This window comes from Meriones unguiculatus, chromosome 6, assembly GCF_030254825.1.
Source record: "Meriones unguiculatus strain TT.TT164.6M chromosome 6, Bangor_MerUng_6.1, whole genome shotgun sequence".
Lineage (NCBI taxonomy): Eukaryota > Metazoa > Chordata > Mammalia > Rodentia > Muridae > Meriones > Meriones unguiculatus.
This window is the reverse complement of record NC_083354.1, coordinates 9203843-9223614: the sequence shown is the minus strand read 5'-3', so window position 1 is coordinate 9223614 and position 19772 is coordinate 9203843. Positions and strand designations below refer to the sequence as shown.

Below are 19772 nucleotides of genomic sequence, written 5' to 3'. Positions count from 1 at the left end.
CTAATAAACCTGGAGACAATTTCCCATCATTATCCTTTAAAAGGTTATTTACATTGTACTAGGTAGTAGAAATAGTGTGATCACAAGATGGTTTAAAGTGTGTGGAGGATGTACACAGGTCTTTTACAAGAGCTACAAGAGATTTGAGCTATTGAGGATTATATCCACAAGTTCCAGCCACCTCCCTGAGATGCTGCAGGACATCTTACTTTGCGTTAAAACTTTGTTGCTATCATTGTTATAGGAGTAGTTCCTGGTCTGATTATCTGCTTTCTCTTTCCTTTTGCTTGCTCATGGGGGAGATTAACTCTTAGCCTTTTTTTTTTTTTTTTAAACTTCACTGGGGCTAGTTGGCGGTTGCTCACGCCTTTAATACCAGTACTTGGGAGGCAGAGGCAGGCAGATCTGTGTGAGTTGAGAGGCCAGCCTGGTCTACTTAGTGAGTTCTAGGATATCCAGATCTACATAGCTGTTGTTTTAGTATTTGGCTGAAGTTCATCCAGCTTTGTATGCCAAGCTCCTTCAGGACTTCAAGCTGATTTAGTTCTCTAATATCTAAGTATGTACAAAGTTCACTCACATAAACAGCTTAATGTTGCCAAGAAAAAGTGAAGATGAGTGCCAAGGTTCTTCAGAGAAAGTCACTCACTCACACACACACACAGTTTTTCTTTGTAGCCTGGCTCTCCTAGACCTCCTTCTCTAGACCAGGCTCACCTCAGACTTAGAGATCTGTCTGCCTCTGCCTCCAAAGTGCTAGCATTAAAGACATGCACCATCACTGATGGGCTCAGAGAAAGTCCTTAATGACTAAGAAATAGTCTGAATACTTCTCAATATCTTTTTTGCTCCACTTCCATTCAGTTAAGCGTAGCTGCGTAGAGACTTTGGTAGGACCGATTAATTTTTTAAAGGATCCCTGATGATATTTAAGACGGTGGTGTAGACTTTGTGGTGATATATTTAGTCCCCTATAGTTTACTAGAGATTCATCCAACCTGGGTTTGAGAAATTAATCTGGGTTTTAAAAGTTAATCTTTTTTTAGCTGGACAGTGGTGGCCCATGCCTTTAATCCCAGCGCTTGGGAGGCAGATCTCTGAGTGCAAGGCAAGCATGATCTATGCTAGAGTGAGTTTCAGAACACCCTGGGCTATACAGAGAAACCCTGTCTGGGAAAAAAAATAAAAATAAAAAAAACAGCAACAAAAAGAACCTTTTCTGTAGCTTTTTTATAATGGGGCATACCCAAATTTTCAGCACTTGAGAGGAGGAAAATCAAGGCCAGCCCTGACTACATAAGATCCTGCCTCAAAATAATAACAAAACAAACAAACAAAAAACTCTCTTCCTGATTTTTATGTCATGGGTGGAACTCTTGTTAGAGCTGGATGTTTAAGAAACCTTTTGATCTCACACTGAGAGGTTGTCTGATTGGCTGGAAGTCACTGCTGTCGCAGGCTGTTGTGTAACCAGTCAGCAATCACAAGTACTAGTCAAACCAGATACTTTGATCGTTAAGTCATTTAAAGGAAGAACAATGACACCAAATATCAGACATTTGAGTAGAGAGCCTGCAAACTTAGTTTTAAGAATAAGGTTTCCTTTCTCACTCTAAGTGAAAGCATATACCTCCAGTGAGACCTCAGAATTCACCACTTCCATTGCTTAGGATCTCAGTTGATTACATCCCCAGCAGGCATCATCAATTATAGACAAAAGCTTATCTTTAAATAGAGTGCCATCTCTGGGTTGACAGCCAGCTGACATCTGTTACAGGTATAACAGAGAAATTAATTATTTAAAGGGGAATGGGGTGGAAAGGGGAAAAGGCTTAGCTTATTCTATGAAGATAATAGAGGTAGAAAAAAAGTACCTTTAAAAAGTGTTCTCTCATATGGGCAGACCATTTTTCAACTTATACTCCCCCGACCCCTTTTTTTGACAAGTTTAAATTGTCAGAAGTCCTAGCAGTGGAAGGTACATTTCTTCTTCTTCTTCTTCTTCTTCTTCTTCTTCTTCTTCTTCTTCTTTTTTTTTTTTTATTTTGAAGCATTGAGTCGCTGTTACCTATGAAGTTATTTATTGCTTTAGAATAACTCCAACTTCTGTCTGAACTCAAGGAGACTTAATTTACCTCCACACCTGCACTTATCACCCAGTACTGAAAGGTATCCCGTTCTGTCTTAGTAGATATAAGCTCAAGGCTGAGACTTTTTATTCATTTCTAAAGGTCCAGTACTTGGCAAAAGGCCTAGGACATAAAACATAATAAATCTAGAGCTTACCTGGCAACTCTCAGTGAATTCACATTTCAGTGGAAGCGATCTCTTGCCAAAAACAATGGAAACACTGAGCTCTTTGCTCTATGAGCCTGTAGGGGATTGTAGGCCCCTTTTATGATGTCAAACACTAAGCAGTAGGGAAGGGAGTCCCCATTCCATAGAAAATAGAATAATAATCAAAGGAGCCTTATGCCATATGCTTTGGTAATACTGTGTATTACCCCGGGTGATAAAGTTGTTCTCATGCAAGGGTTTAGTAGCTTACATCACTATGGAAACAGATATCTCCAGTGCTCTGAATTTGGAGGGAGATACCTGTTTTGTTAACTGTGGTGGTTTGTGTAAGAATAATCCTCATGGGCTCATAGATTTGAATGCCTGGCCACCAGGGAGTGGAACTGTTGGAAAGAATTATGAGGTGTGTGTTGGCTATTCATGCCCACTTAAACCCTGCCATGAACTCCCTTTGTAAACTTTGTAAACCCTCAAGGCAAAGTGGCCAGGCCCCTTCATGAGGAGCTCTAGCAGCCACGCCCCTCCCCCAGATCTCTCTAACTGTCATAACAGTGTTTCCAGCCTCTTTAACTGTCACAAAGCTCTCTAGCCCCTCAGTAGGACCCAACCCAGATTAAGCTAGTTTTAGGTGAAAAGTCTGAACAAAAAGCCACCAATCCCTGAACAGGAAAACCCATCAATCCCAGAGCAGGGAAACCCTCCTAGAAAGCTCCACCCCCTGAGAAATCCTATACCAAGGCTGTGTTTGCTCAGTTCCCTGCTGTCCTCCACCAGGAGCAGGGGCAGCCAAGCCTGGATTTGTTCCTCCCAAGAAATCTATCCATTTTATGGGATTTGTTGTGCGGTGGGACTCTCTCATCCGAAGAAGCCAAGAATCAATGAAGAGAAGCAAAGAAGTGAAGTTGGGCAGAGGCTCCTGAGCTACTTAGCTCAGCTAGGCATACCCTCCCCTGGGAGCTGCAACTCCGCTACTGAAGAGGTCTCCTCTCAGAGCTGTGTGGTTCCTGGGCTCTCATGTCTTAGGACACCCTTCCATTGGGACACTGTACCATCTCAAAACTGTATGGTTCCTGGGCCCCTGTGTCTCAGGGTGCCCTTCCATTGGAATACTTTCTCCCCTCAGAGCAGTGTGGTTCCTAGGTTCCTGAGTCCCGGGACACCCTTTTATCCAAGCAGGAAGGCCAACACGGTGGCATTCTTGAAGTTACTGTGGGCTTGTTGGTAAAGGTTTGTCACTGGGAGAGGGCTTTGAGGTTTCAAAAGCCCACAGCAGGCCCAATCCCTCTGTGGATCACGATGTAACTCTTAGCTACTTCTCCAACACCAGGCCTGCCTGCCTGTCTTTCTGCTGCCATGCAAATGCTTTCCTTTAGAAGAGTTGCCTTGGTCATGGTGTCTCTTCGCAGCAGTAGAACAGTAGCTAAAACATTAACCTATACAGTTCATTTGTCCCACTCTGCTGAGACTAGTATCAAATGTGGAAACCATTGCATGACCCCTTTGAAAAGTGAACTGAAAATGCATGAGTATATTTCCCTTGCTAAAGCAGTGTAGACTGTCTGGGAGCCTGTAGTGGGCCCCGGGTCCTTACAGAGAGCATATCTTCATTTTGAATCAATGGTCTGGATCTAAAACTTTCTGTGGGCACAGAAGTTTCTGGAAAGGCAGTACTAGCCACCCTCAATACTCTGGAACAGAAGACAGAACAGGTCTAAAGTACCGATCCTCAGAGAGCAATTTTGAGGGTAGAAGCAATTCATTCGGTGCCTACAAAGCATATAGAGCTTGAATTAGCATGGCTTCCTGCAAAAGGCATGAAAAAAACTATGCATAAAGAGAAAAAAGAGAAGGGAAGGAAACAGAGGAGAGAAGGAAAGGAGAGAGAATGAATATGGTTGCGGTCAGGGGGAAAAGATCTGAAAGTTGGAGGGAAAATCAGGAACTTGAGAGAAGAGTAGGCAAGGCCTCATTCTAGCAGGGGTTGCTATTTCAAAACATTTATCCAAAGAGTGGAGTGTAGCTCAGTGGTAGAACACATGGTAAGTGTGTGTGAGAACCAGGTTCAATCTCAAACACATTAAAAAAAATGCGTCCAATATTTTGTATAAGCAACACATTCTAACCAAGGTGCTGCTGGAGCTGTGTCCAGTTTCTTGAATTCACTGTGGGGAGTGTGAAAGCCTTTTTATGAAGTGTGTAAAGTGGGTATATATTTGTACATCAACGCAAGTTGCTTTTATTTCAATCTATAATGTTCCCCAAAGTCCAGTGTATTGAAATCTGGATCCCAGTTCATGGTGTTTTGGGGTGAGGGTAGTAAAACCATAAAAGGTGGAATCTAGAGAGGAACTTACAGCAATGGCTGTGTCTTAGTAGTTCTAATGCTGGGACAAAACACTATGACCAAGGCAACTTTTAAGTGGAAGCATTTAGCTGGGTGATTGCTTACAGTTTCAGAGGGGGAGTCCATGATCATTAGGCAGGCAGGCAGGCATGGCTCTGGAGCAGCAGCCGAGAGCTCATATCAGACCTGCAAGTTGCAGGTAGAGCAAGAGACTGGGTCTGGCGTGGTCTTTCGTAACCTCAAAGCCCACCATCAGTGACACACCTCCGCCAATGAGGCCACATCTCTTAATCCTTCCTGATAGTCCACCAGCTGGCAACCAAGCATTCAAATCTTTGAGCCTATGGGGTCATTCTTATACAGACCATGGCAGGGGCATGCCCTTGAAGAGGATACTGAGACTCTGTTCCCTTCCAGTCCTTCGCACCATGATGTACTGTGTGCAACAGAGGCAAGTACCAGGAAGCTTCTGAACCTGAACCAGTATAAATGTTCGCCTTATCAGTTGACTTCTTGGGCATTTTAAACAGAGTAAAGGAACTGGTACACCACTGAATATCAGGGAGATTTTGAAAAATTCAGGTCCTTGAAGGAAAAAGGCTTTTATTTTCCCTAGAGACTTTCATTCTCTCTGAAAGAAATACTGTGACTATTCCAGGAAACCGAGGACTAACTGGTTGTCTTTAGAAAGAAAGGGGAGGGGCTGTGAAATCCAGTTTCTGGATTCCAGGACTTTCCCTATGGATTAGGTACAGGAACTAGAGGTTGACCTGAGTAGTCTACTTGAAGAGACTCTCTCAGTCTTTGACATCTTTCCTGGGTGCTTTGACTTACATTTTCAATTCAGAAGTAGACAATGTACCGTGTTGTCAGAAAGCCTGGAGGGGAGAGGTTGTTCTAGTTCCCTCCCCATGGTCACTAACCCAGAACTCCAGGGTTAACAAAGTCATTTAGAAGTAGTTTAGACCATGACACATTTTCTCTTGAAATATCCAAGTTATAATGAGTTTTTCGGCCAGTGTTCTTAAACTGTGGAGCACTCGGGGCTTCTCTTCTTTATTCTCTTGGTTGCCAAAGATCACCCCTGATAAGGCAGGACACACTAGAACCTGCAACTTGTCTGCAGAAAGAATTTTAACTTAAATATCCTTCCTGTCTGCTTTTTAAAAGGTTCTTTTTGCAGTGTGTGTGTGTGTGTGTGTGTGTGTGTGTGTGTGTGTCTTTATGTATGTACAGGAGCACCTGCCCCACGATGTATATTTTGATATTATAGAACAAATTCTTCACTGTGTGGGTCTCTGGAACTGAACTCAGGCTGTCAAGCTTGCCATCAACAACCTTTTTCATCTTGCTGGTCCTTTGCTTCTTTGATAGGTACATCTCTAACTAACAAACAAGAAAACCTCACTCCTTTATTCCACGTAAGGCAAAGGTAAGTTAGGACTGGCTTTGGTTATGGGTCACCATTTCTGGAACAGAGCTCATAAAAGGAGCATATCCCACTTCACCTCCATCCCTCTTTACAGAAACCATTTCCCAAATTGCCATCACTCGGCATGCCTGTGGGCAGGGCCTTGGGTACATCTGCTCTCCTGAGGAACCTGCCTGTAGATCAGCAATAGAAAGCAGTAGAATAGTGAGTGATGCTGCCTTTGGTGGTGGTAAAGGGCAAGCGACCCTCTTAGCCTGTTACCTGTCTTAGAAAGCTTCAGCTTTTTGCTTTACTCAGGAGTCAAATGCACTATAACCTAGAAGAGCATCCCTCTTTGCGATATTCCTACTCTGCTACACCTGCACAGACTGAAAGACACAATGAAAAAAAAAGTGAAGGAAAGTCTGAAATGTAGAGCTAAAAATCTGTTTTAAAGCATACGGTTTTGAATAAAAGGAAGCTGTGGAGATGGAGAAATGGCTCAGTGGTTAAGAGTGCTCGCTGCTCTTGCAAAGGATCCAGGTTTTGGTGCTCAGCACCCATGTCAGGTGGTGCAAAACTACCAGTAACTCCAATTCCAGGGGATCCAATGTCCTCTTCTGACCTCCTGGGGTACCTGCATGTGTGTGCAAGTACAAACACACACACACACACACATTCTCTCTCTCTACACATACATATATAAATATAAACACACATGGGAACATACATACACACATGCATATATACGTTCACATACATACAATAATAAATTGTTAAAAAAAGAAAGTTGTAAATTTATTTTAAATTGTTTTAATTTTATGAATATTGTGCTCTGATGTAAGAAGAAGACTGCACGATGCATTCGTATTTCATTGTCATTTTTTCATACTCTTGTGAGATCTCCACAAATGTATTTGCTTTCAAAAGTAGCACAAAGAACGTCTGAATTGTAATTTCAATCACCTGTGAAGAGCTGAAAACAGGGTATCTCACTTCTTCTAAAAGACAAGTACATAAAATCATGTCATTTTAGTGTAAAATAATCAACTTACGTACTTAATAGAACTTAAAGGAGGCAAATTAAGAATGATAGGAAATACAAAATATTTCTAAAAGGTTTTCAAGATGCACTCTTGCTTTTGAAAACTGCTAAAATTTGAATAATTCTAAGACTGATCACATTATATGTTTATTATATTGGATAAATGAATACCTTATATGCTTTTGTTAAAGAATTAGATTTAAAAGTCCAATTTGCACTGTAAAGTAACAAAACCTGTTGGATGATTAGGTGAAATACCCCTAAATAACATAAACCACAAAGAAAAAGCAGAAAATGCCTGCCTCGCACCATGGAATCCATAAACATACCTGTCCAAAAACTTACATTTTTCCATAAGGAACACACAGTTATTATGAAGTTATAAAACACATACTGAGAACTTAAGAAACAAATAATAATGGTGATAAAACTTCTAATTTTTATAAGTTTCTTACAGATATTTTTATTCTTTTTTTTCTTTGCCTTTTAATTAGTCTTTTTAGTATTGGTTTAGTAATGGAGATGAGGGCATGAGCCTCAGGTACCAACTATGAGTTTTCAGTTTTATTTTGTATTTCTGCTATTTTTGGATGTGTTGCTCAAACAATACACTAACATACTTAACTTCTGCCATGTTTTTTTCTGACTTTCCAGAGAAGTTCAATTATGGCATTGGATAAAAGCATCACCTGCCTAATAATCCATTTACTCTTGCTTTGCCTCTGACTTCCACTAGCTCCAAGTTATTTCAGTAGTGTCTGTGTTGCTCTTACTGCTTAAACTAGATATTCCACATGATGATTTCTTAGTGGTTATCTTAAGACTCGATGAATTCGGGGCTGGAGAGATGGCTCAGAGGTTAAGAGCACTGCTTGCTCTTCCAGAGGTCCTGAGTTCAATTCCCAGCAACCACATGGTGGCTCACAACCATCCATAATGTGATCTGGTGCCCTCTTCTGGCATTCAGGTATACATGCAGGCAGAACATGGTATACATAATAAAATAAATAAAATCTTTAAAAAAAAAAAAAAGTTTATCTCTTATAAAAAAAAAAAAAAGACTCGATGAATTCATACTTTATGTATACTCTGGGTGCTACCATCCTGTGCACGTACTCTGTCCGCTATCTTCATCAAGCTCAATACTTTATGAACACTTGAAAAATGCAGAAGATATCATGAAAACCAAAATCAAATAAGCGAAACCAGTTACCAAGAAGAAAGGTGTAGTCAGCATTGTGACTCATGCTTATAGTCCTAACACTCAGGCGACTGAGACAAGATCATGAGTTCATTCCCATCCTTAGCTACAGGGTGTGTTTGAGGAGAGCCTGGGACAGAGAGTGAAACCCTGTCTCAAAACAAGTGTAAAGGCTTGGGTATTGTATTGCACACCTTTATTCCCAGCACTCAGGAAACAGAGAGGGACAGGATCTCTGAGTTCCAGGCCAATCAGGTCTACAGAAGGAGACCCTGTCTTCAAAACAAAACAACTTGAACTAGAAATACTGACTACACTTCAGAAAACATGTAAATCATTCCATCCAAAAATTAGCCTCATTCAAATTGATGGAGACGTATTTACAGTAAAAGAAATTGAAGTTATGTGACATGATCCAGGTTAGTGCCAGAACTGCTTGTGAAGGCAACTTTTACAATTAGACAAGGTTGCTAAGATGAGATTCTCAACGTGTATGTTAATAGTCTCTTATTTCAAATTTAGCGTGCTCATTGTACTTATCTGTCACTCAGGTTTAAACAAAGAAAAAAATCTCAGCAATCTACCCAGATGACTGTTTGCAACATGATTGTCACTGTCTTTGCGGATACCAAGATTCTTTACAACTCAGAAGGGGAGGAGACCCAGCACGTCCGTCTACACATCGTAGTAATGTTTTAACTTAAAGCAAATAATTTAGCTTTGGGAACTGTTCCACCTCAAAACTTTACCTCCCTGACAACATAAAAATACCAAATAAAACAAGAACTGTTTTGTAATTGAAAGTGTCATTACATTTCAACATTTTGAGAAAACAACACTTTTAAAAATCTTCACACACACACATATAGTCTAGGCTTCTGTGTCAGTAATCAAAACCACAGTAACCAAAGCCACAATCATTCAAGCCCAACATAACATTTTACTTTTAAAAATTCAGTAAAAATAATTTTTAGAAAATATAGTTATTTAATTTACAATATGTATATATTGAATATCATTTGTCAGTTCCACAGAATACATTAAAACCCAGGTTACATTAGGGAGGAAGTTTAGCATTGGGTTTCCTATTCCAGAGACACTGTAAACGTCCCTCTGTGGCTGGCGTGGGTACAGCTGTGGACTGCAGAAGTGAGCCGACAGTACATTATGTGGGTGATTTTATTCACCTCATAACATTCAGAAGATGCACTGGCTCTTTAATCACACTGGAGTAGCACGGTAAATGACTTCTGGGTTTAGAAACTGAACCGCCAACTCAGAACTTTCGGAGTTATTTTAAAGACCTTATTAGAAATACACTCACACCAACAGTGTTTTGTTGTGGTTGTTTTGCCGCAGTTTCAAACAGACTTCACGTTTTCACCCAAACCTAAATTCAACAGCAGCTTTGACAGTGAAATTTGAGTAGTAAATGGTAGGTTCTTAATTCTTCCAAAAATGTATTCTTAGCTGGTGACACATGCCTTTGGTCCCCCAGCAGTTGTGAGAGGCGCAGACAGGCAGTTCAAGGCCTGTGAGTTTAAGGCCAGTCTAGTCCACACAGCCAGTTTTAGGCCAGCTGGGGATACATAGCAAGAACCTGTACCAACGTGAAGAAAAGGGGGAGGGGGGAGGAAGAAGAGGAGAAGAAGGAAAAGGAGGAGGAGGAAGAGGAGAAGAAGTTGTTTTCCTACTTACAAGTAGTTTTAAAACTATCAAAATCATAGGGAAATGAATATCTACCTTCAGGTGTTCCTGTTTTTTGGAGAAAAAAAAAGTTGACATTATCTAGGTCAGTTTTTATTTGCAAGTTTTCATGGGAGAGGGGGTACTATATGGGAAATACCCTGGCATTACAGTCATGACTATATGTTATACACAGAATTAAATAATGCAGATAGAGATAAAGTTGAACTGCCATTCAAAGCTGTTTGTTTTTCATACAGAACACTTACAAATTGGTTTTAAGTACTTGAACTCCTAAGTCAGAACACTGTTTTTTAGTGTTGAACCAGGAGCAGAACCACAGCATCATACAAACAAACTCCTGAAATCTACTGTTTCTGGGTTTTACCTCTTAAAGTTGTCTGGGGAAATAGAGTGTTAAGCTTCCTTTTTCTTAAAAATAACAAATGAATAAAAGGAAAATGATAGGTTAGACTTTTCGATTACACAACACCAATACTCTGAAAAACTGACAGTGCAGTCTACAGATATATGTGCCAGAGACTATGAGAAAAGAAACAACTTAGGGGGAAAAGTCGCATTACAAAATGTATTGTAAAAATAAATTATACAGCATATGCCACAGACGTGAAAGCTTTGCAAAGAGAAGAAAACTTTCTTTGGGCACAAAGATTCAATTGCTTTTGCCACATACGTTGATATCTTCCACAATGTGGTTTTTAACTGTTAAATTGAATCCTCAAAAAAAAAAAATTACTGGAAGTCATAGGATGTTTCCAGTCAACATCAGTCGCGTGGTGGACCTTAGTGATGACTGAGGGCTGTGCTGGGGAGTCTCATCGGGAGCTCATTCGCAACTGGTGAATAATGACGCTCTCTACAAAGAGAAGAAAGATACGGCATTTTCAATTAAACCCGAGTCAGTAGCTGTGGGCATCAGCACCACACCACTTCGATAAAACACTGTCGATGTTAAGACCACAACAAAAGCAGGCGCAGGAGGCCAGCAACGACAGCTCAGCACACTCCGCTTTTGGGCTAACTTCATTTATATTTGCATGTGTGTTTTACTTCTGAGATAAAGCCCCTTGGAGACTATGGCCAATATTTTGATAATATTAGGTTGATCTTTACCCAATAAAAGAACTAAACACAGATACGGTAATTACTATATACAAGTTGCCTAATGGAAAAATACTTTCCTGCAGCTGCTTCCCCAGCCAAACGCTCTCTGCTCTGAACAGCGTCCACACACTTGAACCTCTTTAGCTTCAGGGCATGTGGATTGGGCTGTTAATAAGGACACAGTCCCTTTCTGTTCCAAGGAAGTCAAGAAAGAATTTGCTCTCTGACTACTGCCTTTTGCATAACTGGCTTATGTTTCCATGTCTAGATTTATTCTCTTTTGGTTAATTGCGTTTATCTATTTGAGCGTGTGTGCACTGCAGCACGCCCGCGGTGTTCAGGAGGCAGCTTGCAGGACTTGGCTACCTTCCTTCACCACGTAGGGGACTCAGGCTGGGTGGCCGACCTCCCTCCTCCCTGGCCCCATAAACTGATTCGTGGGTTTTGTTTATTTTTTTAACATTATTTTTTATTCATTTATTTCGTGTACGTAAGTGGGTGTGCGCGTGGAGGTCAGAGGATGATTTGTGGGCATTGGTTCCCTCCTTGCGCTACGGGGATCCCATGGAAGGGACTCAGGCTTGACAACACGTGACTTTTCCCCCCTCAGCCATCCCACCTGACCCCTAACGCAGTCTTTTAAATGTCAGAGCTGACTCAGTAACTAGAACAGTCCAGGCACACTGCAAACACTCGGTACCACAGCGTTCGACTGACTCCCCTTTAGGCCCTCATAAACGTGTATCATCCTCACATTTTACAACCAGTCATTCAGAGGCTATGTACTGGGGTGACACACGTCAGCGGGTGTGGAGCTAGCTCGGCGAGAGGACCCAGTTCTGCAGTCACAGAGAGGAGGCAAAGCAGAAGAAAGAAGCTTCGGTCAGGATTTGCAATACCGTGAAGAGCAGCCACGGGGTAGCTCGGCTGTTACATGCTTGCCCGGCACCGTGAAAGGCTCAGAAATCCTTCCTCAACACGCCACCCGACCCCCGCAAAAGATAAGAAATAGCATCTCCCACATAGTATTCTCACTGTAATGAGAACCGCAAACTACCTTAACTTTGTTTTACTTGGGTAGTTAATAGTTAAGTAAATATTAAATCGCATTACACCGTAGACCTCTGTGGTGGATGATCCTCTGCAGAAAACGCTTTAGAACTTGGGTTTCATTAACTACCTCTTGGAGACCACTAGATGGCGATATTTCCATTCCCCTTCTCAGCCTTTTGGCTTGAGTTTGGGTTTAAACAAAACAAAGTTTAGATGAAGAACAAAAATGTCTTAGAGGCCTTGCACAGCTTAAATAATATACATACGAAAAGTAAAAATAAATATATATCATTTTCTCAAAACGTAAACACAAAAAAAATCTCTAAAAACAGATTCATCCTTGAGCCAGAAAAGTAAAAGCTATTAAGATATTACGTAAAGGTCATGAAAATGCTATTTCCTACTTACCTCTTAGAAAATATATATATATATAAATATATATATGTATATTATACCAAAAAATCTTCAAATGACCTACATGACTAATCCTCCTTATGGAACAAAAGCGGCTTCCCATCTCCCCCCTCAAGGAATCGTAGAAACAAATGTCAGAGAGGAATCCAGAATCATTCTTAGTGTGATGTAACTCAGAATGCTTGTTCTCGTCCTGGATAAACAATAAAGGTACCAGAAATCACCGTGAGGTCCCCTGCAGGGCTAACAGTTTTTCGGACAACACCGCCCTGAGTGTGCAGCCATCTTCACTCCTGGAGTCCCCTTCTCTCCCTTCTAGCACTGTGCCATCCACACGGCAGCAAGCACATGAGAACTCATATTTGGCCGAGTGTTGGCAGAGTGCTCCCACAGAAGAAACCATATCATGGTCTCTCTCTTGGCCTTTATTCGTAGACTTAAGACAGAAAAGTGGCAACTGATGTGCAGCTGTGCATACACGATAGACTGTCAGAAACACTTGATGCTTCCAAACTACAGGTTGTTGTATATAAATTTTACCTTCATAACAAAAGCTGTCTAATATCTGCAGCTGCTTATGACCTATTTTCCACAAATCTCAAATAAACTTAAATAAGAATCACTCATCTCATACCAGAAATTATGAGGAATAAATAGTGCACAAGGTTTTGAAAATGTGCATTAAATATTTGTTGTTGTTGCTTAATGTTGAGAGGCCAGCAAGTTTTCTCAGTGAGATGAATTAGTGGCTTGAATTTGATCCCCAGGACCCACATGGGAGAGAGAATGGGCTCTTCTAAGCTGTCCTCTGACCAACTTGTATGTTTTATGGCACACAGCTCATACACACATGTACACAAACAAACAGAGGCGGGGAAAAGAAAGAAATAGATACATAAGTAACGTAATTTAAAAAAACTTGTTTAAATTTTGTTGCTGTTAATAATAACAAACTTGGCAAATATTTCCCATCTCTTCCTAGGCTTTCATTGTGTCTCGGAAAAGGACCCACGTATCAGTCACTTGGAGTCTCTGAGGAGATAATATTATGACCAGGCACAATTCTGCAACAAGTTTCTCTTTCTGTTAATATGTCTTTGTGACATTTGTAATTTGTCAAATATTTAATAGGCAATAAACACCAATAATCATAGCTAATTACCACCTATCAGAAAACTCAACATTAAAAACACACACACACACACACACAAACAAACAAAAAAACACTTAAATGTGGGGCCTTCTGATACCCAGGAATTTATCAACATAATTTTTTTTTCTAATTGAAAGAAAAAAAAATTCTTTAAATTTTGAATATCATATACACATGGAGGACACTGGCTTTGATATACTTTTGACAACAATTTACCAGAATGTAAACATTTCCACTTCTCCCGTTTGTTATCTTGCTGTTTTCTTCTTAAGAAACTCTGGGCATCGTGGTAAACACACCATTTGCTCTTCCAACATTGTTGTGAGAAGGCACTAACCCATTCTTTCATTACACCAGCTGTGGGATGAGTCCCGTGCAAAAGAAACTAAACATATCCTCAACTCCTAATTTCGCTTCATTTCTGATCTCACTAAGCACCCATCCTCGTGTGAGTGGTGTCACAAAACTTCTAGATGGCTAGATGACGGGGGTTCCAAAGCCGTGAGGATGGGCTTTAGATGGGATTTGGAGAAAAATTCAGGGGAGCATTCTCCTGAGTGCCGAAGTGGGGCAGCCTAACAGCCTGCTGGAATTCTGCTTCTTCCCCCGGGAGAGTGCGTTGGCTACAAAGTGGGAAAGGTGTCCTCCCTCGAAAGGTGTTATCTCCTTCCTAAGCAATGTGTGTATGTTTACGCTGTCAAAATAACTGCAAGGAACTGTTGGGCTCTGCATTTTAACAGGTCCCCTCCAGTCCATCCAACCAAACCAGTCTAGTAGCTAAAGGCCGCGTGAATTCACGCAGCGAAGACAAAGCATGGTGGCGCCTCACCTTGGAGCAGGGCTTTGTATCTAGTGAGAAAAAATTTACATCAGTTTAAAGAGGACATTTCCTCCCGGCTGTTGCGCCATCTGGCTGCCCTACAGCCGGCTCCCTTGTTCCAAGGCTCCCTCCTTACCAAGGACACTGTGAGGGACCCATGGCAGCTTAGTCCTTCCCCTTCAAAAGTTTCCAAACCTCCGCTGTGACCTTGCTGCTCTCCAGGTCCCTTGCCCACCTGCAGAAATGCCCTGCAGATACCCTCTATGCCAGTTAGAAGGGAAAATGCCTAGCTGTTGTTTGTTTGTTTTTGTTTTCTGTTGGCATTTCCGAGTTCCATAAACTGCGTGGGGATGCAATCCAATTATCCCATTCAGAAATCTGGATAGGACATCTGTTTTAAATAGGAAGCTCAGTAAACTTCCTCTATTGGTTTGGACTTGTACTCCTTCCTTTTGGATTCAGCTCAGCTAATTAAAAATACTTCCGATAATCAGTTCTGTCATTTGTTCCAGAAAACTTTTGAACCAGATGATATAATCTCCCTTGGGGTTTCACAACCACTGAACCCATTATTTGATCCCTTCTTAAAAAGCTCTTCCTCCACCGTCGGCCCGAATCAGCCCATCCTCCCTCCAGGTTATAGGCGTCACCGATAATTATGACGAATAACTTGTTTTTCAGGCAAATTTGAACTGCTTCTCTCAAAAATAACATCATCTGTAAATGAAAGGTAAATATGTAAGATTTGAGGCCATGATGCACAGGTTCTACTCTTTAAGCATTTAGGCTAAATGTTTATATCTATCTTTAAATTTAGAACTTGCTGGGGTTGGGGTGGGGGAGAGATGTCTCCGAGGTTAAGGGTGTTTGCTGCTCCTGTAGAAGACCTGGGTTTAATCCCCAGCACACAGGGTGGCTCTTAACCACCTGTTACTCTTGTTCTGGGGTAGTGGTTCTCAAGCCACGGTTGGTGACCCCTTTGGGCAGGGGGGTCAAATGACTCTTTCACAGGGATTGCTTATCAGTTATCCTGCATCTCAAAAACTGTTTACATTACGACTCATGACAGTAGCAAATTACAGCTGTGAAGAAGTAACGAAAATAATCTTATGGTTTGGGGTCACCAAAACAGGAGAAACTGTATTAAGGGGTTGCAGCATTAGAAAGGTTGAGAACCACACTTATAGGGAATCTGATGCCTTCTTCTAACCTCTGCAGGCTCCTGCATGCATGTGGTACACAAAAATACAACCCCAAAATAAATTTCGGACTGGGGGCTGGATCTGAGTTTGACCCCTGAAACTCACACCAAACGCTGGGTGTGATGATGAGCGTGTAGTCCCAGCACGAGAGAGGCCGGGTTTTGAGAGGTGGTGAGCATGAGAGAGACGCAAATGAGAGGTCATCCCAGCCTCAGAACGTGAAGGGGTTAGAACAAACAACTCACTGTACAACTCTCATTTTGACAGAGAGATGGAGACCACACAGGTGCCAGGAAGGATCATTTAAGCACTGCTGAGCTAGAACGTCGTGGGAAAGTGCTGGAGGAAGGGCCGAGGGGTGGCTGAGAACGGTTCTGAGACAAGCGGACTCAGCAGAGAATCAGCACAAAGCTGGGTGCACCGGTGTGATGGAGGGTGGGGAGTCATCAGCTTGTGGGTGGCAACCGAAGCCAGATAGTGTGTGAGACAGACAGAGCGAGCACGGCAAAGGATCCTCTGGACGGATGCGTGAGAAACGTCAGTCTTAACAAACGTGTGTCTAAAATAGGGAGCAGTGGAGTCAGATGCTTTGATCATGGAGAAAGAGTTGCATCATGCAAAACTATCGTGACCAAAAGCCAGGAGTTTATCTTCGGCGGCAAGGGAAGTGACCTAAGCCATCCTGGTTATAGGTACAACAATGGATGGACGGTGCAGAATGAATGAGGTCATGGAAAGTTGACGTATGGGAACAGTGAGATATGTAACTTGCCTCCTTGACCAAGTTCTAGAAGCACAAAGAGGTCAATACTGGTGTTCTTTCTATAGAAACTATGAAAAACTATGCATTTTAAAACATAAAACATGGGTGTATTGGTACACAGACATGAAAGATAAGGAATAAAAGAAAATGGAATCCAGGGCCTGGTTAATAAAAGCAAGTGAAAACAGTTGAAGCACAGCCCGATGACCAGAGGTGGGTCCCTGGAACCTGTGGTACAGAGAATCAACTTCTGAAAGTTGTCCCATGACCTGTTCATGTGGGGGAAGAGGGGAGGAGCAGAGAGGAAGAGAGGAGTGGAGAGGAAAAGCAAGGCTGGATTCGGTTCAGGCAAAAGGACAACAGCTGGACAGCAGTCTTGGAGGACAACCAGTCCAGCTTGAGGGGAGCAGAGGGCTGTACTAGAAAGGCCTCTAGGAGGAAATAGAAAACTGCTGTGTTTAAGTGTCGGAAAAATTACTGATCGGTGTTTGGCAGATCAAATGGAGTGTTTGGGAAAACTAAAATAGATACATAGAGAACCAAACAGATGAAAGATTAAAGCAATTATTCCTTGGAAGAAGTGTCAAGAGGAATAGAACACACTTGGAGTGTACAACTTGGCTCGGCAGGAAACCATATTCAAGTTTCCGCTGTACACATTTTATAAACACAAACACATAACTGATATAGCAAAAAAAAAATGTGATATGATCATGTTGAGTGGGTGGATAAAAGGGAAAAGTCAGAAACCTGAATGTTTACTTCCAAAACAGTAATAGGAAGACATAATATATCTGAACTCCAGAAATAAGAGGTTCAGGTATAAGGACATTATTTACAAAGATGGAGACAAATGTTTGAAGAAACAGGTACAAGCTGGAAAAGGTGTGCCCAAGGAAAACCCTGGGTCAGGGGGAAAAAGCAGGCAATGACTACTTTTATTACCATGGACTGGTTATTTTCACAACAAGGACAATGTGCATGAATTATTTTTTGAAAAGAAAATGTTGAGGCTGGAAGGGATGGCTCAGCAGTTAAGATCATGCACTGCTCCTGCAGAGGGCTGGAGTTCAAAACACAGCACCCAACTGCTGACAACTCCATCTTAGAGAGATCCAATGTCCCTGGCCTTCGAAGGGTGCCTGCACTCCAGTGCACTTAACCACACAAGCACATGATTAAAAACTAAGTCTTTTTAAAAATTAAAATGTTAAGGGTAGATAAACACGCAGCGTGAGAGCAGAGGCAGGAGATGTGGACGGTCCCGTCAATCGCTGAGGTGGGGCATGGCTGGCGACAGTAGGAACTGCAGAAGCCTGTGCGCATGAAGGGGAAGGTTTGCCAGACCTGTGAATTCCTTTAGATCCCGGACTTGCTTTGTAGGTAAAAAGGAGAACCTGAACTGAGCTGGAAGTGTAGCACAGTAGTGGAGTACTTAGGGAGACAGGGAGGGGAAGTGAGGGGAAGATGATGGAAAATGGGGGGGGGGGTTGGGAGGCAGGGAGCATGCAAAAGAGAGAGGAGAGAGGGGGAGGGAGAGAAAGAACAGGGTTGAAGAGGGAGCCAATGATGAGACTCTGGAAGATGTGGAAGGGACATGTTACATTTGGGGAGTTTTGGGTTTGGGTTTTTCGAAACAGGTTTTTTTTCCTGTGTAGTCTCGCTGTCTTGGACTTGCTTTGTAGACAGGCTGGCCTCGAACTCACAGAGAACGCCTGCCTCTGTCTCCCAGAGTGCTGGGATTAAAGGTGTGCACCGCCATGTTCAGCTCACTGGGGAGATTTTTAAATCTTCCCTATCCCTATCTCTTTGTTATCCTCATACTCTCCTCCTCTTCCCTTCCTCACTCCCTCCATCCTCCCCACTCCCCTCTCTCTGTTCTTCAGCCTCTGACACACATCTCTCCCTCTTTTTTTTTTATTGCTTCATATCAAAACTAGGGTGTTACAGCGTCAGACAACTGCCCATCACAGAAGCACCTCAGTTTCCCACTTGCGCTCTTCTCACCTACATTCTTCTGGTTTTGCTCCTCACAGAAGTCTCATTCTTCCCTCAGGATTCTGCTTCATGAGGGAATGAGAAACCAACATCTTCTTTGCATCTTGCACTCATGGGCATGTTTCATCACTGAAATTATACTATCCTTAGGCTACACCTCAACGCTGGGTTTTGATATCACTCTTGAAAACAACCGAGGAAGGGATCTACTAACACCCTTGATGAATATACTAACATCTCAAGAGGGACCCTACTGGTGCTGACCGTGAACCTGTCCTCTTGCAGACGACAGGAAGCCTGTGACCCCGTTCAAGCGAAGGGCCTACACGTGAAGCTCACAGCTTCGATATGACAAACATGGTGCAGGAGCGGCCCGTATCAGAGCATGCCTGGGACCGCACCTGGCAGGGTAGTCACCATCATGGTGTCAATATATGCAGTTAATTCACAGGTGTGGAAGACCAGGGTCTCTTCTCTAGCTGTATGGATTGTACGGGCACATCCCTAGAAAGCGTCATGATGGTGAACTCTGGGGAAATGACACATATATCCTACCTCTTAAGAGTTTCTCACTGCAGGATCCAAACAGCAGTGGTACACATCAGCCACTGTGAGAGCACTTTTATTTTAGCACCACATACAATGGGAGCAACAACAGACAGAAGAAGGCTTAAGTGTTTTAGCCCATTCATTCCTACAGAAGCACATTAATTAGCACCTTTCAAACACTTGCCAATGGGCTGGTGAAATCAGGCTGCATTTAATCCTCTACTTCCTACCCCCTGTGTGTTCCACTTCTAACGGGTAATTTGAAACAAAGCTAGCCAATAAATGTACAGAGGCTTCTAAAAGTTACAAAGAGAAACTTCCCCGGTGATTACTTTTTTGTCATTTCTGAAATGACCATGAATTATTCTGCCAGGTTTTCTTAGCAGCTGTACTTTGTACATGGCTCTATGCCAGACCTGCGCACATAAACATCCTGTGCATTCACTGTTAAGTCTTTCTGAGTGCTCTCCCTGGGGTGATATGAACTTCCAGGAGGAAGTGCTGTAGCCACGGCATGGGCAAGTACAAGCAAGCTCAGCAAGTGACGCTGAGGTTGTAAGCCACTTGAAGGAGGGCAGGCAGAGTCGACCCTGCCGGTGCCTCAACAGTGTCTGCCACAGAACAGCTACGCCGAACACCTCACAAACACAAGGCAGGCACTGGTGAAACAATGAGAGTCCTTGTCTCTGAAAGGGTTGGATGACCATGGG

At 42.4% G+C, this 19772-nt stretch overlaps 1 protein-coding gene across 1 annotated transcript in view; it reads right to left on the bottom strand.

The window, feature by feature from the left end:
- Positions 1 to 6850: 6850 nt before the first annotated feature.
- The window catches only part of Filip1 (filamin A interacting protein 1), a 166200-nt gene continuing 153278 nt past the window's right edge, over positions 6851 to 19772 (bottom strand). The window contains exon 7 of the mRNA XM_060384706.1: positions 6851 to 10862. Within this exon, the coding sequence (XP_060240689.1) occupies positions 10822 to 10862 (41 nt within the window). The 3' untranslated portion in view covers positions 6851 to 10821. The remainder of the gene's footprint in view (positions 10863 to 19772) is intronic.